We start from the raw sequence: 27576 nt of genomic DNA on the forward strand, positions 1-27576 counted from the left end.
CTGGCGCTGCTGTGGCGCAGGACAATGAAAAGCAAACGCCCCGGCATCGCAGTGCCCTTCCTCCTTCCTCCCCGTGCACTCACTTTGCACCACTGGCCAACTCTATGTAGCACCAGCTGTGCTGGACTCAGCTGCAGCCTGGCTCAGCCCCGGCGATGGTGCTGAGCTCCCCGCGTCCCCCTCCACCGTCCCCATGCCACAAAGCAATGGATGTGCAGGCAGCAGCCTGGGGAGGGTCATGATACCCGTTATCCCTCTCTCTCTTTTCTGTGCTTTCTGGGCTGCGTAACTGCACCACGCTTGGTTATCTGTGTAGCTCAGGGTTCCAGAAGAGCAGGCAGGGTTCAGACTGTGTCCTGCTGCCTGGGGCTGTGTGTCGTCCATGGTTTGTCCTGAAGGGAAAAACAGAAATGTCCCGGTAGCAGAGTTTGGCTGTAACAGTGCTGCTGCCTGGTCCCTGCCCCAGCCAGAGCGTGGTGGCTCTATTCCCCTCAGTTGCACCAAAAAGCAACAGAGCCCTCATGCCCAGGATGCTGGTGGCTGTGTGTCCCTGGTCCCTGGCTGGCCTGTCCCCCGCAGCGTGGGAGCGAGGGCTGGCTGCGGGCCGGCAGCAGTCGCTGATGCTGGAGGGGGAGCTGGGGCTGAGCCCCAGAGCAGGGGCTCGGATGCACCAGAGCGGCAGCGATTCACAGCACAAAAAGAACAATAAATAAAATTTAAAAACCTCAAATTACTAGCAGTGTCAGTGTCCATGCCGGTGATCTGTGTCCAGGCTTCCTGCCCTGTGGGCAGCCCCTGGAGCCCCAGCATGACTCAGGGAGCTGGGGTGGGGGACGTGGTGCAAGCAGGGCTGTGGGCCCCGCATGGTGGTCTCTGCTCTGGTACTGGTGCCCTCCTGGGGGTGGGTAACACACTGGGGACACAGAGTGGGCCAGAGCCTGCTGCAGACTGTGGTACTCCTGGCAGCTACCTCGCTTCATCGCAAGTGGGGTGAATGCCAGCAGCCCCCCGTCCTGCCCCCCACGGCCCTGTGAGCCCTCCAGTCTGCTGCAGAAGCTGTGGAGGAGGGGAGCTGGGCTGGGACTGCTGCCAGCCCATCCCAGTGGGGACGAGGCTGAGGCAAAGGTGTTAAACCTGGCAGCAGGGTCCTGTCTGTGCCCCCTGCACCCACTCGGCACCACATCGCACAGGTCTGCCAGTAGCCACTCAGTGACTACCCAGCAGCCACCCTTCAAAGCAGTATTTTGGGACCACAGAAGGTGCTAGAAAACCTGTTTGCCCGGCTCTCCGACACCCCACACACCCCCTGGGCCATGGGGTGCCCCCAGCCCGCGCAGTGGGTCCAGACACCTGGGGCAGCACCCAGTGCCCCCAGCTGCACCGGGCGGGGGCTCGGGCTGGTGTTAACAGCACCTAAGAGGGCTCTGGGTTTGGGTTGGGTTGGGCTCAGCTTGGCTTGACCCCAGAAGGAGCATTTCAGCTGCAGGGCTGGCTGAGGGGAAGGCAAAGGGGTGCCCAAGGCAGAGCCTGGCTGCAACATGGAGGAGAAGGAGACCCCCAGGCTGGCTGGGGAGGGAGTCTGGGGCACAGGGGTTTCGGCTGAGCCCTCTGTGCTTGCCCTGAAGCAGCCCATGGTTCAGGCACCCACTCGGAGATGCTGCAGAGCTCGCGGTGCCACAGGGGTGCGGTGCCAGCCCCGGGGTTGAGGGCAGCCACGCCCTCCCCGGGTGATCCAGCCTGGGAACCTGCCCCGCTCTCCCCGCTGAGCCCGGCCAGCGAGGGTTCCTCCCATGGGACGCGTTCAGCCGGCACAGGGGCTGATCCTGCCCAGGGCTACAGGCATGGCGCAGGGCCCAGCAAGCAGCAGGTGGAGGGATGGAGACACAGTTGTCCTCAGGCCCTGGGTGTTGTCCCCATCCTGTGCCACCGTGTGCCTTAGAGACCCCACTGGACCCCGTCCCAACTCAATGCTTGCACTGAGCCCGGGGATGCCACCAGTGCCACCAGGTGCTCTGTGATATCAGGCAGAACCGGGACAGAGAGGTGGTGGATGCCCCATCCCTGGACACATCCCAGGTCAGGTTGGACGGGGCTCTGAGCACCCTGATCGAGTTGAAGATGTCCCTGCGCACTGCAGGGGCTTGGACTAGACGACCTTGAAAGGCCCCTTTCAACCCAAAGATTCTGTGATTCCATGATTCTATGACACCAGGCAGTGAGCTGGGAACGGCCCTGTGCTGCCTGGGTGCTCCCAAGGCCACTGGGGCAGTCGCCCAGTCTTGGGGTCACCCAGACCCAGCTGGGGGTCCCTGGAGCAGGGTGGGGGAATGTGGGGTGCTGCGGGGGGGCCCTGCTCTGCAGCACCCTCTTGCTAGGCAGCCTCTGGCACTGAAGTCACCTCCTGCCCCACCACGGACACAGAGCCCTGGGTCACATCCTTCCCGGCTGTGCCCTCGGCCACGGCCCCGCCGGGTGTGAGACCTCCGGGTGTCCGCAGGGCCCCACGGGTGCCCCTATTCACAGCAGGGCCGGGACGAGGAAGGGATGGAGCCCTGCAAGCCGCTGAAACCCTGTGGCCCTGCAGCCACCGAGGCTCAGCAGCAGCCACCACGATGTGGCTCGGCAGAGAGTCAGGACACATCTGCCTGGTCCCGAGCCCCACCAGCCCCCAGGAGGGTGTCCTCACGCAGCAGGACCTCCACATCCAGCAGGAGTGCCAAGTCCAGCAAGAAGTCCACATCCAGCAAGACCTCCAAGTGAGTGAGGGGGTGCCTCCTTGGACGGGAGGAGCCCACATTTGCCCACACTTCGGGGCTCCTCATGTTCCCTGCTTGTCCTCAAGGCAGAAAAGCTGCGGCATGGGAAGGGGAGGGTTATGGAGGACGGTGCCAACTTTGCAGGGAGGCTGACCCATGGTGCATGATACTGATGGCCGAGACGTATCCACCCAGGCAGGTGGTGTGCCGGAAGGACGTGCCAAAGGCAGACAAAGCAACGCAGGTGAGGGTGGGCAGCACCGGCCCCTGCACACATTCACACGAGTTCTTTGGGAAGTGTGCCCGCACCCCAAAACTCATACCCATCACCCACACACAACCCTCAACCCCCGGGGATGCAGCGGGGTCATGCCAGGGGCTGGATGTCCGTATGTTCTCCCATGAAGCACCAGCAAAGATTTGGCCTGGAGATGGATTTGGCCGCTGCTGAGCACCCTGGTGTGGCCCAGCCTGTGGTAGACTCCTGCACAGGAGCTGGGAACCTTCCAGAGATGGAGGACTGGACCCTCCCAGAGCCCCCTAGATGGGGGCTGCCAGGTCCCTCCCGTTCCCCTCCAAGCGCAGCCTGTACTCAGACAATGTTTGATGGCGTGGGTGCTCCCGGCCCCAGGCCCCCTCTTCCTTCGAGGTGTTACTGAAGAAATGGCAGCCACGGGGCAAGAAGAAGAAAAGCAAGTACATGAGCCATGGCCAGAATCAGCCACAGCAGCAAGCCTCGAGGGCCAGCAGTGCCATGGAGAGCTGCTCCCAAGCACCGCAGCACGGAGCCGCCAGCCCCACCAAGGTGGCTGTCACACCCCAGGACAGGTAACACAGAGACCGCCTGAGGTTGAGCCAGCCCCACCCCTGGGTGTCCCTCCAGGGTGATCTGGGTCCCCACGGCAGAGGGATGGGTGCTGGGCAGGGTTGTCTCACACGTGTCCATCTGCTCCCTTGGTAGGAAAAGCATGTCCAGCCTGTGCATGAATCCATACGAGGAGGGAGAAGAGCAGAATGAGGCTGTGCTGGAGCTGGAAGGTAACCCTGCTCCTCCCCATCCAGTTCAGCTGTGTTTGCTCCATCGTGCTCCTCTGAAATCTTCTGTCCCACCTTGATAACTCCAGCACACTGGAGAAACCAGAGCGCTGCCAATTGCACAATTTGGGCAGATCTCCATTTCCCATTGAGCTGTGGGATGAGACAAGACCCCTGTCTAGTTAAGTTCCCTGCCCCTTGATGCCAGTGGGCACGGCTGCTTGCAGGATCAGGCCCATGACCATGAGGACTAGCTGCTGGGAATCTGGAGTGGCTTTTGTCCCCAAAAAATCAGGGCCATGTTGCTGTGTTGGCCAGCGCACAGGACTGTGAGCAGCCAGAGACACCTCTGGGGGCAGAAGACAGAGGTGGCAGCTGCTCACAGCTCCCTGGGAGAAGCCATTTGTGAGCGGTAATAACTCCAACTCTGCTGAACCTGCGCATCTGGGGCCGCGGTGAGGCTGTTGGTGTTAGGGACCACTAGATGGTGATGTCTGTACGTGCTGGGTCAGATGCTTTCCACCTTTCTGTGGTGCTTTCTGGTCATCTCCCACTGCGGACAGGGATCTCCAGGGAAATTTCCCCCATGGAGGTGTCCAGAGAGCAGAGGACACTCTGCAACCCATCCCACAGACACAGCTCCTGCAGCAACACCTCGGGCTGGGATGCTTTTTAATGCTATTTTTAATCCTGAAAGCGCTGAAGTGCTCCCTCTTCTTGAAGACCATTAATACATCAACTCCTTTTGTAAGCTGATGTCTGTTAATAAATCCAAGAATGGCCAAAGTGCCTCCTAATGCAGCTACGAGATGATTTAAGGTGCATCCTGCCCCATTCACAACCCAGAACTGTGTTTTACAGGTCTCTAGGAAACTTTCTGAAATTAAACACATCTCCCCATTGATTCTAGGGAAGCGGGTTGATGTTGGAGAGCTGAAGTCTCACCTAGCCCCAGTGAAAACTCACTTACCAGACCAGAATCACCAGAAGGCACTGGAGGGTGTGGCTATGGATGGTGAGTACATTGGCACTTTGGGATTGTTCAGGATCTGGAGCATCTGCTGGGCAAAAAGCTTAAAGAATTGTGGAGGAAGAAGAGAAAGAGCTGGAATTAAAAAAAAACCAAAACCAAAAACAAAGTGCTGAGATTTCCCGGGGCACAAAATCACAGAATAATCCAGGTTGGAAGGGACCTCAGGAGGTCTCTAGTCCAACCTCTTGCTCAAAGCTGGGTCAGCTGAGAGATCAGACTGGGTTGCTCTGGGATTTATCCACTATAGAATCTCCAGGCCAGTAAAGGTGTCAGGGTTAGCCTGGGATGAGAGAGTGCCATGCTCTGGGGAGAGCTTGGACCTCCAGCCTACATCTGGCCAAAAAGGCCCTGGTTTGGGAAGCAGTTTTGGGGTGACATTCTCTACAATTACCAAATCCTTTGCAGATATGAGAGTTCTCAGTGTTGTAAACCACCTTTTTGGTGAAACATTTAAAGCTGCAGCCAAGAGTCTCTTGTCCGTATTTTGGGCTCTCCTTCCTCAAACATATTTCCCCGTTGACTAGGCTCCAGCTTCTCCCATACTGCAGGGGACACGGTTGACATCCAGGACACAGACTCCAACGCAAAGGTCCCCTTAGCCAGTGAGGAAGCCCTAGGACACATCAGAGGTGGGGAGCAGTATTTCCCTCCTTGCTCTCTCCTCCTACATGGCCCCTCCAGCCAGCAGCCCAGTGACAGGAGCGCAGGGAGGCCGCTGGGTCTCTCCAGCTCGTGCTTGGCCCACGGCTGGTGTGGGATACGCCGCGCATTCAGCAGAGGTTAAATTCTCTCCATTTCTCCCTTCCCTTTGATCTTGTGTTGAATTTTTGCTCTGCATTACTCAGCACAGGTGGCATGGTGTGAACTCAGTGTGCCTCAGCAAGATATAAATGCCACCCCTCAGCGTATCAAAGGAGAAGGGGGCTGTGTCTAGAGCGTTACACATGGTGCAGCGTGTGGAGGGAGGCGATGGGTGATGAATGGCCGTGGAAAGGCCAGTGGAAAGGGAATTTAATCTTTCTTGGCCTCAGCATCCCACCCTGCCTGAGGGGGAGGGAGTTTCATCGCATTATTGTGGCTACAGTGCTTTAGATCCTGAGATGGAAAGGGTAGGTGAAAGGCAAAGGAGTCTCTATTATTATTATTATTAATAACCTTTTTTTGCCAAGTCTCTCTGTGCTGACTGCCAGCGTGCTGAGGAGGTTTCCAACACTTTCTTTTTACAGAGGACAGAGCCTCTGTGGATAATCTGGGCTCTGACCTGGCCACGGTGGAGATCCAGTTGACCCTGGAGCCACAGGAGGTGCCAAGTCTTGCTGCTGTGGATGGCGTCGCTCTGGCTGCTCTTTCGCTGTCATTGCCAAGGCCTGAAACCTCCTCGGCGAGCCAGTCCCTGCCGCTGGCGAGACGCCTTGCTCCCTTCGAATACTGCCCAGGCCCTATCCTAGGGTACGAAGGCAACACCCAGGACCTCGACTCCATCCTGGGCTCCACGGCCAGCGCGGTCCACCTGACCAGCAAGGAGAAGCTGGAAGCCTTAGGACACATGGAAGGTATCTGAGGTCTGTTGCCTTGGAGGAAGCCTAGAAATCTCTGGAAACCATGAAATTAGTTTAAAGCTTGCATGCCTGTACTGGTGCTTGTCAGACAATGAGGGCATGATGTTAACACAGAAGCTACATGAGGTAACTGATCCCCTTAAAAGAATGCTGTGGGTTCCCACTCACGTGGGGTAATCGTAGAGGAAAGGCTCTGGTGGTGAGGGACTTGACTGCTCCTCCAGTAGTAAAATCCTTCTCCCCGGTCTCAGCAGGGTCCAGTACATTAGTTTTCGTACCCCCAATTGCCACAGAGGCCTCATGCTCTGAGGGGGGTTTGTGCCCAGCAAAGTCAGTCTGGATTCCCGACAGTGTAGAGAGGCAAGCCCCAGCACTTTTGCTTTCCATCTTCCCTTTTTTCAATGCCTGACCCTGCCCAGGGACTCCATCCTGCCTTCACCTGGAAGGAGAAAAGCTCTATCCATCATCCTGGGGAAGCCCCCAGCTTGTACAGTAGCTGCCGCCGGGCCCCACACCAGCACCTTGTCCCCTCCGTGCTCTGGTGTCGGTTACTGGCACTGAGGCTGAGCGCAGCTCTCGCCCTGCTGCTGACGGCAAGGTGATTCCTCGGGAATCCATGGAGGCAGCGAGGCCGGCTCAGTAGCCACCCCTGGGGGAAGGTGAGCAAGACCTCCGTAACCCACGTTGCTGCTGGATGGCAGCAAATGGGACGAGACAAGAGTCCTTCAGAAGAGAAGTCCAGGGTCATCTATCTTAACAAACTGCAAATCTGCTGGTACTGAAGCTCTGCAGGGAGAGCCAGAGACACACCAGCACTGCAGTAGTTTCCAAAACTTCACTGCAGGGCTCATACAGCCATGTGCAGACTCACCGAAGCCAGACAGGCAACACAAATTCCCATATTCACTAGCCTTCCTCAACACATCCGATTACACATGGCACTCACAGCGCTTGGGTTGTGCAGCCAAGCTCCTGAGTACAGGACGCCAAGAGAAACAGTCTTAAACTCCAACTTCTCATTGAGGATTCAAACACGGCGTCCCCAGTCCAACTTTCCAGCTGAACATATTTCCCACCAGAACCCCTAATATTGCTCAGGGCCATCAGAGATTAACACATCAAACCTGAAGCTGCTGGAAAAATCAAAGCACAATGCTGCTCTCGGCATGCTCCTTGCTCCGTGTCGTAACTCCTGAGCCACGAGGGTGGGAAATCACAGATGTAGGATGGGCTGCTTGAGACTGACAAAGATTTACTTGACACCCTCTGGTTTCTGTTTCTCTTCTTGTTTCAAGACACAATTTGTCTGCAAGCCACCTCATCTTGCTCTGCTTCCCCCTCGTCGCAGTGATGGCAGGGCTTTTCCCCTCCCTGCGTGCAGGAAAGATTAATTTCACTAATGGGCTGAAAAGATTTTAAATCCTCTGGAGGACGGAGCTGGAGAAAGAGAAAAGATGTTACTAACGCCGCTCTTATTTTTATATAAGCAATCTCCCTCCATGTCCTGGCTGTGCATAGAAGGTGTCAGCACCTTGCTGAAGTGTTTAGGATGGTACTTAAAACACACAGATTTAGAAGTAAAACAATGCTCAGAGGGGTTTTTTAATCTTCACAGGGGACAAAGTTGATGTCAGTGGTGAAGGCTCTGTCCGGGCTACCCCATGGATCCATTCAAACCCAGAGGAGCTGAAAGAGGGAAAAGTGAATGGTGAATGAATCTTAGAAATACTGGAGGGAGAGAGCCTCTGGAGGCCTCCAGACCAGCCTTCCACATGGAGCCAATTCTTGCTAGCACTAGATCAGGTTGGTCAAGGTTTTGTCTAGCCAAGCCTCAGGCATCTCCTTTGGGACTTGGAAGTCTGGGCATGGCCCAAAGTGCCTTGCCCAGTGTCTCACAGATTTTCTAGGGTGACAGCAGGAATTGAGCCCGGGTCTTTAGCCACCCATGCCGTGGGACCTTCATGCTGCTGGGGTGATAGACTGGACGTGCTGCGATTGCAATTGTGTGGCCTCACATCCACCAGCCAAACCAGGTTCTGGATTAGCAGATGGAGAACAGTATCTGCAAGAGACAGCTTGGTGTGATGTTAATTCCCCCCTGTGACTAGACAGGCTTTGGCTACTGTGAGGCACCATGTTCAAGGGGTAGAGAACATAAAACCAGCTTGTCCATGAAGTGTCACTTCTGTGGGTGGCAGTTTGCCTCAGAGCTACCTGCTGTCCCAGGCACTGGCTACCCTGGAGGGAAGGGCAGAGGAAGGGGAATAAACTGCCCTCCACATGCGCTGCAGGCGGGATAGGCAGTCAGAGGCTTAGTGGCAAGAAGAGGAGCCTTGAATTAGCCATAGGGAAGATGCTGTAGCAGAGGACAGGGGATGCTGGGGGGGCACAGGATTTCCACTGCTGGGTAGCCTGCTGCCCATGAACAGGATGAGACAGTGAGTTAATGCTGCGGTAGCACGAAACAGGGACAGGTGCCATCGCAGGGTCCTTCCAGCCGTCCTGCTGGTGATGGCTACAGCTGTGAGTCCTGCCTGGAGGGAAGCTCACGAGACTCTCAGCTTATTTGTCTTTCCACATGCAGAAAAAGTTGTTCCTTCTCCTGGCTGTGCTCCCAAAACCAGCGTGACAACAAAGTCTCTGCCAAAGAAGAGAGTGATAAAACCCCTCCCAAGGGAGACAACCAGGTGAGCGTGAAGGTGGAAACTGGGTGTGTGGAAATGCTGCTGTCCCTGTTACGTGACCACGTGCAGGGGTCCTGCCTTCACACCTATCCCTGTATACAGCGCTGTGTGTGTTGGCATTACCAATCTAGAGAAGAAATGCTGAGGCACGGGTGGTGGTTTGGGCCAGGCTTCTGAGCACCAGCCCCAACAAGGGCTGTGGGTCACAGAGCTTGGTCCATCCAATGTTGCAGTGTGGCCAAGGGAGGTTCAGGGGAGGCTTCCAGTCCTCCTGGCTGATGTTTCTGCTCCCCTGCACACACCAGTGTGGCCACAGTTGCCCTCTGTCAAAGCTGGCCTGAGCTAGGGAAGACAGCAGAGATCTCATTATCATTTCTGTGCAGCCTTGAGCAGTTAACGTGAGCTGCCACACAGTGTTTCACTCCCATCGCTGCAAGCATGGAGCTGGGTGGTGAGCACTCCTTCCAGCACTGCCCCATAGGGCTGGGAGAAGGACTGGTGCCTGCATTGCTTGCTCCAGCTCCATCAGCAGAAGCTGCGTATCGGTTGGTCTCTTGTCAGGGCATGCCTCTTGGCTGTCAGTCTGTCTATCTCTCTTTACGCCTCTGTGTGCGTGGCAGGGACCTCCCACACATCCCTCAGCAGAGAACGGAGTGCAAAGCAGCAAAGAACATGACACAGAAACAACGGAAAGGTAATATCACCTTGTTATGGGCTTCCCCCCTGGACGGCATGTTGCCAGCATGGCCAGGAGTGGTTTGACCTTTAGCTTGGTCCTGCGGCATTGCATGATCCTCCTGAGACAATAACCAGGAATACACAAAGGAAGGGACAATCCCCTGTCCCAAGGATTTGGGGACTCAGTGATTGAAGGAAGCACCGATACCCTTTTTGACAGACGGATAACTGAAGCTCATGAGCGCAGAGCTAGAACTAAACCAACCACCTCACCCCTCACATTAAATACAGGCTCACCCTTCCCCTGCCCAGATTCCCTGACTCCCCTGCACCCTCGGTAGCTGTTTAGAGGTAGATGCTTTGCCACTGGCAGCAAGGAACAACCCGCCCAAATCCCAGTTTCAAATCCCCGTTTTTTCCAAACGAATGTAATTTAGGTAGTGCCTCCCTCCAGCCTGTTTAACCCACTGTCCTCTCCCTGCCTGCAGCATTCTCCGATGCTTTCAACTTACTCCCCAAAGACCCGGACGGCAATATTAATCTTCACAGTCTGGAGGTGGTCGCTAAGCAGCTGGGGATTAACTTAACCGGTCAAGAGGCGTACGATGAGCTGGCATGTGCAGACACCGACGGTGAGTACACTAGACCACGCGTTACTCCCCTGGGGGTTGTTCCGAGCCAACTTCTGGGTGTGCAAAGCAATCCTCCTCCATGTGCCTTCCCAGCCCAGGCAATACTGTACCAAAACGTTTCCTGAGCCAGAGGCTGTACTTGGGCTGCTGTGGTTTAGCTCTTAAACAGGGACTATCCTTCATGAATACATCATGCTTTTTGGACCTCTTTATGCATGCTGAAGCACCAAGTTCCACAGCCCAGATACATGTGAAAGCTTTAACAGCTTTTCTCCTACCTTTAGATTTCAGTAGCAAATCTTTCTACAGCACCAGCTCTGAGCTGCTCACCCCAGTGTTTCATTACAGCAAGAAATTGCCTTGCTGACAGAGATGCCACTTGCCTGCAAGGCGACAGGGCAGTGGATTTCTCTGACTTTCTGGACATCATTATTGACAAGAAGTGTTTTGCCCAGACAATATGTAAGTCAGAGACATTCTACTCCAGCAAGAGCCTCACTTATCCAGAGATACCTGAATTTACCTGATTCTCAGACTAATTCATACTGAGCAATAAATCGGCATCTGGGACCCAAAAAAACAAAGGCTGCCCTACTTGGACAAGACAGCAATAGCTCAATGTGCCATGACAGCCCAGCTCAGGGTTAGCTCTGCCGCCAGGCCAAGAGGCGGAGAAAAGCAGTGGGGAAGGACCATCGTTCTGCTTGCCAGTCTCAGGGGCAGGAATTCAGCATTTGGTCCAGATGTTCCTGGCTACAAGAGCAGAGGCCAAACTCTTCTCTTACAAGATGGGACAGAAAGAGTAGAAAACCTTACCTCCTTTGGCTAATGATAAGCTGCAGGGAATTGTCCTCCCTGATAGATACTTAACCAGCACTCTGCAGAAAATGGGGATGGATCCCCATGGCATAACTTGTCCAGATCCTCTGTGAAGGTAAGACAAGGCTCAGCCACAGCTCTGACCACTCTCCTCCTCTCCAGTCCCTGGGAAAAATGACTCGGGCAGCTTTGATTCTGTTGATGCCAGAGGAATCCTGCTCTTCAAAGTCTTCTTGAAGCTGGTGGAGTTGGCAGCTCTGCCCCGGAGAACTCTGTTTCAGATTATCAGGTGAGCTGCCTTAGCTCTGAGAGACAGGGAAGGGAGGTCCATGTTTTACTGGGACATTTATGCCTTATATAACAAAAAACAGAACATGGGGCCCCAAGGTTTCCAGAAATGTTTCATATCTAGTTGGACATCAAAAACACCTACATAGCTTGGGCACCTGCTCTACAAAGACACTGTTGTAAATGCCACCATGTGCCTATCACACACCTTTGCAGTTTAAATATCCGCGTGTACCTGGTCTTTCCAGATATGCCAGCGCACAGCAGCCAGTGCCGAGTGGGGCCCTGGGCTGTGTTTCACGGGACAACGACGCCCTCTTTTGTCTCCTAGTTACTACCAGCAGAAGCTTAGGGACTGTGCTGGCCAAAAAGTCTGGATGGATGGTGACTTCCTCAAGTGTCACAGAAAGAAGCCCCATAAAATTCAGAAAAAGGCAGTTTACCCTATCCCTTCCTTTGTAAGCGCTGCCCAGGTCTCAGCCATGAACAAAAGGGAGGCAGCAGCTTACGTGGAGCGCCTCAAAGGTAAGGCTTGCACACCGTCACTCCCACTCTGCCCGAAAGGGAAGTCACTGGAGCTACGAGGGTGACAACCCGACTGGGACATTTTGCCACAGCTTCTTCTGTTCCCTCCTGGCACATGGCCTTCCCTGAAGGTGGAGGATCGGTGCTTCTGTTACTGAGTTCAGCAAGGCTCAGGGTCAGCCCCGTGTTCCCACACCCTTCCCAAGGTAATTCCCAAGAGGATCACAGAAAATGGAGCTGGAGCTGACTTCAGGAGTCCATCTAGCCCAAAATCCTCTCAGGGCAAGAATCTAAATCAAACAGTTGTAGTGGGTTCTGCTCCAGGGGCTCTTAAGGGGCAAAGGAATTGCTCTCCAGAGGTGTCTGTGCAAGGTGGCTGCCATAAGCACCCCACGACAAAGTTTCTTGTGGTGGGTGAGCTCTGGGTTACCCCAACACCTCCAGGCCCCTCTTGCCATGGATTGCTGCAGACTAAGCTCTCAACACTGTAGCCAAGGCACTGGTGTCTTTGTGGATCTATGCCTGCTAACATTGGGCATGCTGGATGGCAGCTCCCATGCCTCATGGTTGAGAGGAGTGAGAAATTCAGGATTTACCAAGTCCTTCCCCAGCAAGAGGAGACAAACCAAGAGGCAGGAGGCAGCTGGCTGTTGGTCACACAGTCAGTGACTCTGGTTCCTATTTCCCTTTGCCCCGTTCAGGCAGCCCTTACGCCCAGGTACCCATCTTCCCGCCGATTCCTAAACAAGATGCAACAACACTGAAGCCAAAAAAAGGCTTGCAGAAGGCAGCAAAGCAGAGGAATGAGCCAACCGCTTCATCTGAGAGACACTTCTTCCGTGAAAGAAACCGGGGGCAGGAGGTGAGAGAGACAAGCGATGTTGCAGCTATGTAGCAGTATCAAAGGAGGTATGGGGACAAGCCGGAAAACCTGTGCTTTGTTTAATCAGGCAGTTGCTCTCAAGCCTCCCGCTCACCGCAGAAAGCAGAGCCGCTCCCCTGATGTTAACACCGAGTGTCTGAACACACCACGTCATCCGACAACTGACAGCCTGGGCAAGACACAAGCACAAGTGAGTGCGAAACATAGAGGGTAGATGTTACACTCTGTCGTACAGGGACTGCAATTAGAGCAGAACTAAGTGTGACTGGTCATTCATATAAACTATACATTAACTGTCTGGTGAATGCTTTAACTAGACACAGGTATTAAAGAGCAATTTTGTCTTAAGTGTAAGGAAAAATTAAACCAGAGGTATAATAATAGCTTACTTGTTTATTACTGTTAATTGTCAGCATGAATTGGTTATAACCTGCCAGCACCGCGTTGTAACGCATCACCGAGGTGCTTTTTGTCTTGTACCTATGCACGTTGCATGGGCTCACACCTGGGCAAAGCTGTGTGATTTTCCCCACCACGGTTCTCTGCGTCCTTTTTCAACTTTCCTTCCTCCCAGAAGGCGCAGGCAGCCAAGCGGTGCAGGCACAGCCCAGCCCTCCACCAGCGCCGCAGCCTGTTGAAGCTGTGGCAGAAGATCAGCGGGAGCCGGATCGGCCTGCAGACGGGCAGCGAACACTTCTACCACACCTTCTGCACCTACTCCTGGTCGTGGAACGCCTGCCGGGAGCTGGTGACGGCCGCTGACCTCCGCAGGCTGGACCGCCAGCTCTGCCGCAGGCGGCGGCCCACGAGGCAGGGAACAGCGACGGACGCCAGGCAAAGGCTGTGCCTGGACACCACAGGAGGTCAGTCAGTGCTGGACAGTGGCGGCTTGGGCCGGGCCTGCTCTCACCCCGGTGTATGAAATGCGAAATAAAAGCCAGGAAAAGCGTTTTTTTATCGTCGTAGTGACCGTTTCCCGCCTCCCTGTTACCGCCATTCCTCTGCGGTAGCGGCCGCCCCTTCCCCACCCCGCGCCGCGCGCTTCCCGCCAGCGCGCCCACGTGACAACGGCGTCCCTCACATGACCGCCGCCACCCGCCTAGTCCTCTTTCGGGTCCGACCGCAGGGCGGTGCTTCCGGTTCCTGTGGTTCTCGGCACATCATGGCGGCGCCCAGGGCGGCGCCGGAGCGGCGGCTCTTCGGGAGGCGCTTCCTCACCGACCCCGCCCGCCTCTTCCAGCACAACGCCTGGTGAGGGCGGCTGCCGCCTCCTCGCCCCGCCGGTGCCCTCTCCAGATCCCCAGTCCTTTGCTGCTCATGGCGGAGAGGCCCGGGGAGCCGGCCGAGGCGCTCCGGGGCGCTGCTGCCCTGTGGTGCTTCTCCGCGCCCGGCCGCGGGGGTTGGGTGGTCGGATGTGGGCTCGTCCTTGCCGCCTTAGCCTGTCGGTAGCCCCGGGCGGGGCGCTGTGTAACGAGGGTCTCGGCGGCTGAGGCGGGTGAGCCCTGAGCTGCCTCGCTCCGCTTCACGGGGACTCGCCGCGGACATTGTTCGCGCTTCTCTCCCAGCGCGCTGGCCCGGTGCCCGAGCTCGCCTCTGAAGTGCCCGCCGGGGCGCGGAGCAGGCCGGGGGAGCTGTGGATGTCGGGCTGGCGGCCGGGTAGCGAGGGAGGCCTGGGGCGGGGAGCTGGCACCCCCTGGCTGGGGCGATGCTGCGAGAGCTTGGAGGTGCGGGAAGGACCGTGCCCCGCTCGGCCGGTGTGAAGGGTGCTAATCCCCGCTGGGTCCTGAGCCTTCCTCGGCTCCTCCTGATGCAGTTGGGATTCCTCAGACCCCCTTGATCTTTCAGGAGAATGTGTGTTTTGCTTTGTAGCAATTGTTTCATTGCTATAGTTAATAAAAAATTATCCACTCTCAGAAATCTATAACTCTGCTCCACCTGTATACATTAATGATTAGTGTATAAATTGAACAAAGATCATTTCACCCATCTGCTGCCTCGCAATGCTGTAAGAGTGTGAGATCGTGCTAGGTGTTGGCTTGGAATAGGAGGTCTTTGGCTGGAGAAAGCTGTTTTTTCAAGAGATGTTAAGCACCCAAATTCTCAAGTTTGCTGGGAACTGAAGGTATTTTGCATTTTTGAAGTAAATATGTCCACTTTTGGTCTCGGGCTGCTAAGCCCTATTGAGAATTGGTATGTTTAATTTGTAATAAAGTAATATGTGCATGTATCAGCTTGTCATTCATTTTGGGACTATACTATACCAAAGGTATGTTACAAAAGCATATCCTCAATAGTATTTCCCTGCAGAAACTCCTAGTAATCTAGTTCTTTCACACATTTGACATGTAAGTCTTTGTTTTGTGAGGTTAATATCAAAAGAGTAATTCTTCCTGAGGCCAGAACAGTGCTTCTTGATCCTTGTATTCTGCTTTTCATTTACTTGTTTTAATGAAAAAAGGTCAAGTGAATCACTTTAATGACTACACAATTGTTTATGCACATTTACGTTATTAATAGGTTCTTAATGCTTTAAAGCTTCCTGCATATTTTTCTCATAATTGGATTCAATATTAATATAACACTTTATTTTCCAAATAACCCTGCTGCCTTTTTTTGTTTTAACATGTGAAGGAAAACTATGTTTTCTTTCTCAAGGCACATAAATCTAATGGCTCTTGTTGATGAACTGCTTGAGTGAAAGCACGCAAACGCCTGCCTGTCTGTCACCTGTGTAGGAACAAGTCCTTTCCACCATGTGAGAATGGCAGTTCCCCTCCAAGGAGGCCTGTTTTTGCTGAATGTCCTCATGGTTTTATAGCAAGATTTTTCCTCTGAACTTGGCTGAGCATCAAATAGGAAAAAGGATTAGCGGACAGATTTGCTATCTCTTGCGCTCCCTTCCAGTTACATCTTTTGTAATGCTACGAGTGCGGTTCATTCAGAAGCAGGAACTGTATGTGCTGATAGCTGTTGTACTGCTGCTGAGCTAGAATTAGAGATCATGGAAAAGCTCCACAGCTGTCAGTTTGGAGAGCTGTCTAGACCTTTCTCTTTTCTCTCTGTCTTTGCCCTGCTATTCTCAGCTGAGTTGTTCATCTTATTTTTTACAACAGGGATAATGTGGAGTGGTCAGAAGAGCAGGAAGCCAGTGCCAGGAGTAAAGTTCAAGAGAACAGCTCACAGCTATTGCCACAAGATAAACAAGGTACTTTTGGATGCTATTGTAATGCTGAGTTTTAACTTGTTCACACAAGAGTGGAACAGTTTGGCCAGAGCTGCATATGCATTATCATTTATTCCTCCCTTCCCCCCATCTCCTGAATCATTCAAAATACATTACCTAGCGGTTTTTCATTATCAACCACTAGGTTGATAAGCAAAAATGGAGGAGGAATCTTTCTGTTCTTAATTTACCTCTCTGTGACTTTTTCCACCTTCTCCAGAGACTCATCCTACTAGAACAGAAATGCTCTTGTCTGGGAGGAGTCATCTTGGGTTGAGCTTCTTTGTTGATGTTGTGTATGTTTAAATACTTGTTAGTGTTTCTTGTCAACAAACTTCTTTCAGCATAGAGCAACAGCCTCATTTAGTCTTGTTTTCTCCGCTTGCTTTCGCTTTCTAAAGCTTAACTTCTAACAGGCAGTCTTTTGTTTGCTTGCATGCTGTGGAGCTATCCCTAATGCAAACTTGTTTTTTCTCTTAAGAGGGTCTAATAAAGTGGTGTCCATATTCATCTCTACCAGGTTAACAAATGATTAAATCAAAAGAGAAGAAAAATTATTTTATCTGGATTGAAGTATTTATTATCAGAGAGGCAGAAAAAGGACTCAAGTTTTTTTTTCTCAAACTTGACTTAAAGGATATTTATACATCCAAAATGCAAAGCTTACCTGAATCTGAATCAAGCTAAAGGTGCACAGCTCTATAGGCAAGTAATATGGTTGAAGCTGTTCCAAGCTGGTTAATAATGCATCTTTCCTCCACATTTTTTAGATACCATCCAGTCCCTTAAATGATGGTGAAATGGCTTCCTGTTCTTTGATATGATAAGAGACTCTTTTGATGATGATCTTGTTACACCTTGCCGAGTTCTAGGATGGATCTGCTCCTTTTGTTCAAATTAAATTGAGTGTTTCATCTGAAAGGCAATGCTGAACACTATTGGAGCTATTGAGACACTTCCCATATAGCTTCCAGTTGTGTTCACAATAGCAAATTTAATTATACCAAAGAGCAACCCTCCTAATTTCTTGGATTCCCAGAAGTATCCAGCAGTTTCTATTGTGATACCCATTGTGTTGAGTTCATTTTAAAATCTGGTTAATATTAAAGGATGCTGTCTGTCATGCTTTGAGAACCTATATACAACTATGAAAATGTGGAGCAATTTACTGTTAGAGCAACTTGTCAGGTCTTCATGATGTATTTCCCAGACTGAACAATGGAGGCCAGTCAAATTTTGATGGCTGCTATTCAGTGGGAAGCGTGTGGAGACAATGGGATGGCTGAAACATAGGGAAGCCAGCCCAGCCAAATGTGCCTGAAGGGTCTAGTATTTTGAGAATCAGTAATGTCCAAGCAGGAGAACAAAGGCAGGCTATTGGTCATTATGGCTGTATTATTCTGTGGACTTCTTGGGGCTGTCAGAATTTGTTCCGAAGAAGGAGGGAAGTTCCATGGGCTATGTTGAAGATGTGTCTCCTGACTGGGAACAAAGAAAGAAGTGGAAGAGTTTCTTGGTTTCTTTTTGAGGCTCCATAATTAGCCCCCATGCAATTCAGGGGATCCCTGGTTCTCTTCCTGTATTTTGTGAACAGTTATTTTTGTTTGCACTTCTTCTGCAATCTGAAAGGGTAAGTATGGGCTTGGCTTTGTGGGTGTCCTTACAAAGATGAGCAGAAAGGTCAGGAGTCCTTACCAAGAAAGTCTGAAGGAATCTGCCTCGCACGCCAGTGTCGCCATGAGCTAATGCTACAAAAAGGATCTTGAAGCAAGTAGTATGTCAATTTTTCTGGCATAAAGGAAAGTTGTGCAGGAAGTCAGACTGAAGAATTAATATGGTCATTTTTTGCTTTAAAACTGTTTATTGCATGATTTTTGTCAGCTGGCCCTTGATTTTTTGCATTTATATTGTTACTGATCCTTTATTCCAGTGCTTTGAAAACACTAGGCTATGAGGTAAATGAGCTTTAAATAAAGTGTCCACACACGTGGGTTGGAGCATACCAGCTGTTCAATAGCATCCAACAGAATTTCACAGTAAGTGAACACAGGAAGAGCACAATGTCTTGTTCAGCGTTATACCATGGCAAAAATGTGGGTAATGCAAAATGGCTGGGTAGGAATATTGCCACAGCACCTCAGGTAAGCATCCCATTACAGTCAGGCTGTGATGGGATTGCTAGGGACCATCAGGAATCAGGACTGTGTATTTTTGTTAGCTGAAAGAGCATTTCCAGCCCCAGCAGCCTTGCATGTCCCTACTAGGGCATGGACCAAGTGACAATTCAGGAAGGTGTGCACCAGGGACTGAATGAATTACACTTCGTCCTCTGACATTAGCAGTCATTGAGTTCTCCAATGCAAATAATGAACTGCCTTGACCCTGCTTGCTTTGAGCTATGGTGAGATCATGGCACAAACTTACTGCTCTAGTCTAATATCAGACATGAAAATTTCTTGGGGTTTAAGGACAAAACTTCCTAAAAGGAGAAAATCCTTGTAGTTGAAGTAAAGAGATTATTTTTATAGATAGCTCTTTGTGCTTCAGGGATAGATCATACTAAAAATACATATATGACTGACTTCTTGTTCTTTGTTAAAGCCATTTTTGTCTATATTTGGCTGAGGCTACATATTTTTCTGGGTGTTCTTGGTTCATTTTACTGTCTCCCTTCAGATATCTTCTAAACACTTGTATGCTTTTCAGAAAGACTAATAAATAAACTGCAGTTCAGATAGTAATACTAATCTCCAATTTTACGATGCCTGCTTTTTCTCTTAACCCTACTCTTAGTAGATGTTGGAGAGAGGTTATGCCATTCTCACATACAGTCGTTGTCTTTAATTGTGGGAGAATCATTTGCATTCAGTAATGTACTTGTTGCTGTGCAAAGATGGCTAAGGAGTTGCATGTTATTGAAATGCAGTTGGGATCTCTGGCTGTGGATGTTAATGCCTCCAGGTGATTGCAAGCATAGGATGTTATAATTAGCTCTTATTTCCCAGGACAGAGAACTCATCACATTGATGAGAATTCGGGAAGCCAGTTGGAGTTGTAACTTCCCATGGAAAAAATAGATCCCCCAGAACTGTACTTGATCTGAAATCTGTGAAGGTGTGTGGAAATAATTCTGTGGGTGACTTGAATTTCATTAGATCATGGCTTTGTAAGAGTTCTTCTAGCTTTCTGTAATACTTATCTTGCTGCTGAAATGTATTCAGTTGGTGTGAAAATTATAATGCTTGCTGCTAAAGTTAATTTATATAAATCTTTAATCTATCCACCTTAGCTCTCCACTGTTATCTCAATGGCAATGGTCACTTCTGTTGATTCCCCTTTTTTGTTTTAATTTCATAAGTGTGTGATGTTCTAACATGCACAGAACTACGGAAAACAAAGTGCTGTAGACTGGACTCTAGCAAAACTTGTGTAAAACATGCTGTCCTGTAATCTTGGAGTATTGTGCAAGTGCTAATTGAACTTTCTGACAGGCCTAACTATAGTTAACTAATGTTTCTGTTTCTCCATCTGAAAAAAAGGGGTAGCATGTTGGACAGGAGCTCTTCAGCTCCAGGCAGCTGTCATAGAATTCCTTAGAAGTTGTAAGTGCTTGACAGTGTCATGAGGCTCCAAATTAATTGTTCCAGTGAACTTAACAAGTTAGTGTTAGAGACAGAAGTAAAACCTGGATTTCTTCATTCCAGCCTCCTTCAAAGAGGTCTTTTCTTTTGCCAGCTTCCTTTAAATCCTACCAGGAGACAGACAGTTTCCTTTTCTATCTCTTTTCCCTGTTTTAGTCCTAATAAAGTAACTGTGAGGAGGCAGGCTGAGTGTTCATGTGGGATGACACAATTTAAATAAAGGTGATTTTCAATGAATAACCTTACTTATTAAAGCAAATTGCTGAATAGATGTCTGCAGTGATCCCTGACTGATTAAACTCTGAGACCTTCTGATTTGACTGCTGGTGATGTTTTTGTTTGTGTTTACAGAGGAATACGAGGTGAATGCTAAGAGGTACTGGGATGACTTTTACAAAATCCATGAAAATGGCTTCTTCAAGGACAGGCACTGGCTGTTCACTGAATTTCCTGAGCTGGCACCTAACAGGAACCCAAATCAAAATGGGGATTCTGTGCATGAATTTAGTAACAAAGAAGAATCCGAAAATGAAGGGCTGGCAAGCTGTGAAAATGGACATTGTGCATTGGAAACCAGGGCAGCGAACCAGTTAAACCTGATAAAAAACACACCTAAGATCTGCACAGAGGAGTTGGCTACACAGAAGTATAGTGAGCTGAATCAAAGTGATGGAGATTACCCAGGATCATCTGCATCTTACCGTATATTAGAGGTAATAGCTGTAAACCAGAGTGTCACACGTCAAACAATCCCTGGTGTCACTGTTAGTGTGACTGGGACATAAAAATATGTATCACTGGCAAACAGCGAGTGGGATGATTGCCTTAGGTCAGTAAAATGCAAAAAACAGAGGGTAGCTTATAATTTAATTAAATCTGTTGGGTTTCTTTTGGTTCAGAGTGTGAATTGGCAGAGCACAAAGACCGTAAGGAGTTTCTGAGTTTAAAAGACAAACTATTACTATCAGCTGTTGAAACAATCATTTAAAAGTCATCTTCTGAAGAAGCTGATTCTTTTACTTGCCTGTGTAAAGCTTTCCCTTGTCATTTGTTTTGCATGTTTTTGCTGACTCTTGTTTGCCTTGGGAGATGCGAAACAAAACAACGAAACCAAGAATGTAAAGATGCTGTTTGGTTTGTTCCTTATGGCCCATGTAATAACAGAGAATCTCAGACTGATACAGAGTTTGTGCCAGAGAAGTCTATAGGACTGACAGCCAATAATGACCTTTTGCTCTGCCACCTGTAGTTTGTAGATATCACTGTTGTTGTTGGATTCTTCATGTTCTTGGAAGTTCCACCCTTCCAGGGAGAGTCAATATGAGCTGTCCTTCCAATTTTTTAATTTAATCTGAGGTCTTGAGACTTCCTCAGACTTTGATGTTCTTGGGTCCTTGTGGCTTTCCTGTCTGTCTCACTTGAGTACTTTCAGTAATATCTGTCACTACAAGCCATCAGTGGTGTTTTCTGCTCAGTCTATTTCAATTTTACTGATTCCTTAAATATTCAGAGGCAAATTCCCCAAACCCAGTTGTGTGCGCCATCTTCTCTTCAGATGGGAACAAGTGAGAGGAATAAGGCAGAATCTTTTTAGGCCTAGTTGTAACTTGAGGAAGAGCCATCTAGTGAAGGAAACTCTGAAACAGCAGGATGTAATTACAATAAAGCAAACTCCTTTCTCCATTGCCCTGATTTTCTGTGGAAGTGAATGCAACTAATCCGTGGCCTTTGCCAATGCTTCAGTGACTCATATTGGTTGTTATGCTTGGGATTACAGCAATAACAGTTTCCAAAAGAGTAAAAATATATAGCATGTTAGTAAGATTTCTACGAGAACTGGCTTAGTGGTTTCCCACAAATGCTTGTATGTAAGCCTGCTCCTCAGAGCTGAACATACTCGGATCCTGCAGTGAGATTTGCAAATGGTCGCTGCTATGCTCAGTTGTTACTCATGAGTTTCTCTTTGTTCCATGGCTGTAAAGAGATGATTTGAAATTAGCTGCATGAGGCAAGCTGAAGAAATTATTTTCACTATGTGTACACCTACTTTGTTTGTGCAGGTTGGCTGTGGTGCTGGAAATACAGTCTTCCCAATTTTACAAACCAACAAGTAAGTAGTTCTCAATAGGTTTTTACCTGCATGATAGCCACTGAAGAACAACTGGAAAAATATTGCATGTGTTCTTAGTTTAGACAATCTCAGAGGAAGGCCAGATGCAAATGGCACATTTGCCATGTGCGACTTCAAATGATTGTGTTTTGAGCTTAGGAATCTTTGGTTTTAGAATGCACAAGGTATTACTGACAGAGATAGACTAAAGCCCAGGATTTCTGGCTCCCAATTCTGTGCTCTGTGCATGTGAAACACTTCTGTAATTCCTGTGGAGCACCTTTATGTAAATGATGATGGTTTCTTTTTATTTATTTCAGTGACCCAGGCCTTTTTGTTTATTGCTGTGATTTTTCTACAACAGCTGTGGATCTTGTCCAGGTAAAGTCAGTGGTGACTTATGAAGGTAGGAGGTACATGGTGACAATTGCACACTAACACAAATACATCACAGCTGCCACCAGCTGTCTAGCTGTGTTGGCAGCTTTCTGTTTTTAGATATCTCTGATGCTGACCCTTATACTGGTAAATCAGGAAAATGAGCCATCAAAGATTGTAGAAATGAGGGAAGTTGAAGTTCTCAAAATGTCACATTGGCAGCAGACAAGTCAGCCAGATTTTCTTTCCCCTGTAGTTGGCAGTACTTTTCTAAATCCAGTGCTGTTTTAGCTGAGTAGCTGCTGAACCTTGAAAACATTCAGGCTATTTTTTAACAGGAACTGAAGCTGGTTTTGGTTTGTGTGTGCGTTACTGTCACTGCAGTTCTGGGAACGTGGTCTGATTGCTTCTGCACAGACAGCTGAGGAGAGATACTGCAGTCTGTGGAGCAGGAGGCTGGAATTTACTCAAAGGACAAATACTGCTAACAAATTTCAGTTCAGAACACAACTGAGAATATATGAAGTATCAAATGTAATCAGTCACTTCATGAGATGAGATGAGGAGCAGAACAGCAGAGGCAGCATGCCATTTCATCCTCTTAAGCTGACACAAGCACTGTTTATAGAGGCTACTGCAATCCATAGCAGCAGCTTAGAAAAATATGCAACTACTTTTAGAAGTCTAAATGTGATTTTTAAGAGTGTAACTTTAGGCAGCCAGGTTTGATGTTTGGCATATACAGAGTCATCTGCTTGTAGCTGAATATTGATTTCAGTGATGCAGAGAGGGGCCCTGACACTCTCACTTTTGCAAATATTTCCAGCTTAACAGTGTAAATCCCTCACTTCTTACCACTGTTAGTGGAAAATCTGACCTTAAAACTGCAATAATCCCTCAGTCCAGCTTTGGGTTTTTAGCAGTGCTAATTGTCTGAATGTCCAAAGCTCTTTATAAATCTCACCTGTGTACTTATTTTTCATATTTCACCCCTGTTCTGACCAGGGAACCTATCTGACCGCATCTGCCTTAGTCCAGTGAGGCTGAAACAGATCTCTGGACACACCACTATATTACTATGTGAAAGTTAAAATGCATGTCTAGATAGTATTGAGATCAGGGTCTGCTGCTAATGCTCCAATTTCTCTCCCCTTAAATACAGAACAACACAGAATATGATTCTTCTCGCTGCTTTGCATTTGTCCATGACCTGTGCAATGACCAAAGTCCTTTCCCAATGCCAGACAAGAGTCTTGACGTTGTTATTCTTATCTTTGTCCTCTCAGCGATTCTCCCAGAGAAGTAAGTTTTAATAATTCCTTCTGGTTGCAGAAGATAATGCATATAGAACTGGAGTTTTTTGATAGTAGGTCCCCCATATCAAGGAAGATTAAAGTTTGTTCTCTGTCTGGTCCAGTTTTCCATTAAGCCTCTGAAAATGAAATTTGCAGGTACTTTCTGTTGTAACAAATTCTGGCACAGGATAGGTGTGATTTTGAAGTGCTAAGTGGCTATCCCTGATGCCTTGCTGTGGTCACAGTTGCTCACTTTTTCTGAATCCAGCCACAATGAGCACTCAGCACCCAGTTGTGGAAAGTATGCTGTTAGATTTTAAGGCTCAAAGACTAGGTGAATTTCTCATATGGGAGGTGGCAAGAAGGGAGGGGAGAGGTTCAGAAAACAGTTAAGAAAATTGCTTTGATCTCAGTGTGACATTGTGTTACAACCTACACTAGTTTGTCTGTTTTGTTCCCTTTGGTTTTATTTCACAGCATTTTTCTTCAAGTTCACTGATCACTTGTTTTACAGAAACCAATGGAGGTCCTTTTGTAATTAGCAGCTAATCCCTGCTGTGGCAGGCTAAATTATCATTGTAGAAAAAAACAAACCAGAATTGGGGTGTGTCAGAAATAAGGTGGCCAAATAAAATCAACCCACCTAAGTCTGAGAGAGTTCAGAAAGTGCTAGCTTTTGGTGAAACTGAAGTTATATGAAGTTGAAACATATGTAAAACTTTATACCTTCTTTTCAGAAAGTAAGCTAAGCAAACAAGCATCACTTTGCAGAATGTTGGACACTTGTGTTTTGTTCCTTCCTCAGGATGCAGTGCATCGTTAACAGACTGAGTCGCCTTCTGAAACCAGGAGGAGTGATTTTGTTACGAGATTATGGCCGTTATGATCTGGCCCAGCTTCGATTTAAGAAAGGTATTTTCTTTTCCCCTGTGGAGTCTTGCCAGAAAACTAAGAGATGATGCTTCTCTGGAGTAGTGTCTACCCTGTTTAAGAGGCAGCTCATTAATTCCCCTTAAGCAGAGCATGTGCTGGGAGGAGTCCTTTTGTTGGATGGCAGTTGTTGATTTTTAAATGATAGCTGGTAACTGTTTAAATCCCTCTTGCCCTTAGGTCAATGTCTGTCTGATAACTTCTATGTGAGAGGTGATGGCACCAGAGTCTACTTCTTTACACAAGGTAGGAGGCTAGAAAAGATCTCTCTGACTCTCCTCACCTCTTTTGTCCCTGTGCCCTCAAGTTTTGCCACTAGCTCCTTCTAGCCTGTCTTGGAGCAGTGTGAAATGTTAAGCGTCTCCCCATTGCAGAGGGACCTGGGCTTGTCTCTTGCTGATGCAAATATGGCATGGTGAATTCCTTAGTGGAAAATCCTCTTAGGGAAAGACTAGTGTTTGGTACACTGGGAGGGGTGGGATTGGAGAAGCAGTCCTTGAATCCTGCTGCCTGCGGAGGATGGAGTGAGATGAACACCTCTTGAAGGAACTTCTCTTCACTGTTCTCCTATGAGGAAATAAGAAGGGCGTGGTTCAGCATGGAGCTGAGGCAGCCTCTCCACTTCTGCTGAGTGTTCAGCAGGGGTTGTATTCTCCCTGCTGATCACCAATTGCACCTCCAGCCCCTTCCTCCGTGGGCCCTTCTGCATGGTCAGTTTTAGCGCACTGCCACAACTGCAACAAACGATTCCCTTCCCCACTGCACAAGTCTTGTTTGTCACAACAAAATTAATGTTTAATGCGTGTTTGGCAAATGCTTCACGATGGCAAGCATCTGATAAAGAGCACAAGCTGGGACCTGTTAGCCCTTTTCTACAGAAACTCCATACAAATCACGTGCTCCCAGGCTGCAGTTGAACAAGCTCTCTGCTGCTCAGCAGGACTCGGTCTGGCTTTGCCCAGGGCCCAGTGTGCTGGGGCACTACGATTCTGATTTGCTTGGTCAGGAATACCTGCCAGTCTAAGTGTTGCAGCCTCGAGGGCTCTTAGTGCTTTGACTGGGCCCCAGTAGGGTGTGGTTTTTGAAGGACTTTTTTCTTCCCAAACTTAACCTTAATGAATCCCATTCCCCTCCAGCCTGTACAGCACAGGTCCTATTGCCGCCATTTAAAAGCGTAGGTCTGATCCCATTCTTTGCTCTTACAGACTCTGAAATTCCTCTGGAGAGAGCGGGGAGGGGGGAGGAATGGATCTGTCCCTACTTGCCAGAAGATGCTCCCTTAATCAGTTACTAGAGGCAATACCCATGTCTGAAACTGCTGCTGTTTTCTTTTTGTCAAGTCTTCGTAATTCTAGTTGTCCTCCACATAATTCTTTCCTTCCTTGGTAGAAGGTAAACGCAAGGGAAACTAGAGAAACTGTGATCTTAATCCTCCCATAATACAGGAGTTAGGTCCTGTCTGGTCTTCACGTTTCCCTGCCAGAGCAAGACTGTGACTTTCTTCTGGCCCATCTTTCAACACAATTTAAACCTCAGTGTGTGCATGTATCAGTTAAATGAAACCTATGGCATCCTCAATCTCCTCCTCTCTGCTTCCAGATGAATTGGATGATCTCTTCACAACAGCTGGGCTGGAGAAAATCCAGAATCTGGTTGATCGACGATTGCAAGTGAACCGTGGGAAACAAATGACCATGTATCGAGTATGGATCCAGTGCAAATACCGCAAGCCTGCTGCCCCTCAACTGTGAGGAAAACGAGGGATGCTTTTTAGATTGGAGCCTCTTCATGGCCATATGCAGTGTGTCCTCCTGGTGAGATGCGGTTTTACAGAGTTCAGCGCACACAGGACCTCAGTGCCTTTTACAGTCCCTAGCATCACTTCAAGTGAGTTCTGCTAAGGACAAATGCTCTAAGAGAAGAACAAGCAGTATTTTAGATGTCTTGCTCCTAGTCTGAGGGGTTTTTTTTAATTATTTACGGTTTTAACAACTTAAGAAATGGTCAAACTGTCTTACAGCAGCTGAGCAAGTTGAGTAGCGAGTCACTCTTACTCTGGATTTCCACATGAAACAGAAGGAGAGCTTCAACCTTACCTCTGTGTTGTGTACTCTTGAGAACAAAAATCATACGAAGGGTAAATCTGCTCTTCTTTGCAGCTGGTCAGTATGCCTAATATGAATCCCTTAGCCAACTTATCTCATGCAGCTCTTTTCCAGTCATTCAGATTTGTGCAAATCCACAAGTTAAAATACACTGATTGAGGGCAGGAACTGAGAGCATGCCAGTTTCTCTGTGCCAGCTTCCCCATGGATGCCTCATGGTGTGCAGATAACCTGTGGAGACAGCAGATTATGCTGCCTTGCTCTCACTGTCCGTGAGGATATTCATCTAGGGAGCTAGTATGCTATAGCTCAGGTGCTATAAATTCATATCAGGCAAGGTTTGGGCTTTCAAAGATTTGGGGCTGATGCCAGTTTTAGGGCACCTCCAGAGTGTGGAGTATCAGAAGCAGCTCTCAGGACCAGGGTTTACGCAGAACTACCTACTTTTTCTGCTTGAACAGTGAGAAGCTGTTCTTGCTGGCTGCAGCCCCCAGGTCGTGAACTGCACTGCCCTGTCATGGTGGTGTGCTAATCTCAAGTAGACAAGACACCTGTCATTGATAAGAAATCTGAAGAATGTCTACCACTCTTGTTTCATTTCTTAGAGGAAGCCAACATTGTGGCTTTCTGAAGGTATTTCCCCACCTTTGACAGCAAATATCTTTTATCTCGGCTTGTTTTCTTTTCTTATTTTTAGGGTGTGGTACAACAGGTATTAGAATAAATTTTGTGGTAATGCTTTTCAGTACTGGTTTGATTAATATAAATCAGGCTTCCACAGAAACTCACACGCTTCTGCGTGCCTGATCTAAAGGATTTGGGCCACCATTAGGTAACTACAGGTTTTTTCCTCTTCCGTTACCATGAATCTCACTAGTACCTCGTCTCTCAAGAAGGGAAAGCCTTGCCTGATATCTCCTACTTTGTTGTAGTTCATGAAGCAACAAGATCTATTGTGTGTGCACTGCTAGCTGAAGAGCAGTTCATGCTACACAATGCATG

At 49.1% G+C, this 27576-nt stretch overlaps 1 protein-coding gene across 1 annotated transcript; it reads left to right on the forward strand.

The window, feature by feature from the left end:
- Window positions 1-14054: 14054 nt before the first annotated feature.
- On the forward strand, window positions 14055-26220 carry METTL2A (methyltransferase 2A, tRNA N3-cytidine; the record flags this gene model as incomplete). Its single annotated transcript, XM_082010408.1, has 9 exons — window positions 14055-14143; window positions 16006-16097; window positions 20108-20469; window positions 21817-21866; window positions 22187-22247; window positions 23407-23546; window positions 24345-24451; window positions 24650-24715; window positions 26069-26220. 9 exons carry the CDS (start codon window positions 14055-14057, stop codon window positions 26218-26220), a joined length of 1119 nt encoding a protein of 372 aa, XP_081866534.1.
- Between the last annotated feature and the right edge of the window lie 1356 nt (window positions 26221-27576).

Source organism: Phaethon aethereus (assembly GCF_964289735.1).
Source record: "Phaethon aethereus genome assembly, chromosome: 25".
In the NCBI taxonomy this organism is placed as follows: domain Eukaryota; kingdom Metazoa; phylum Chordata; class Aves; order Phaethontiformes; family Phaethontidae; genus Phaethon; species Phaethon aethereus.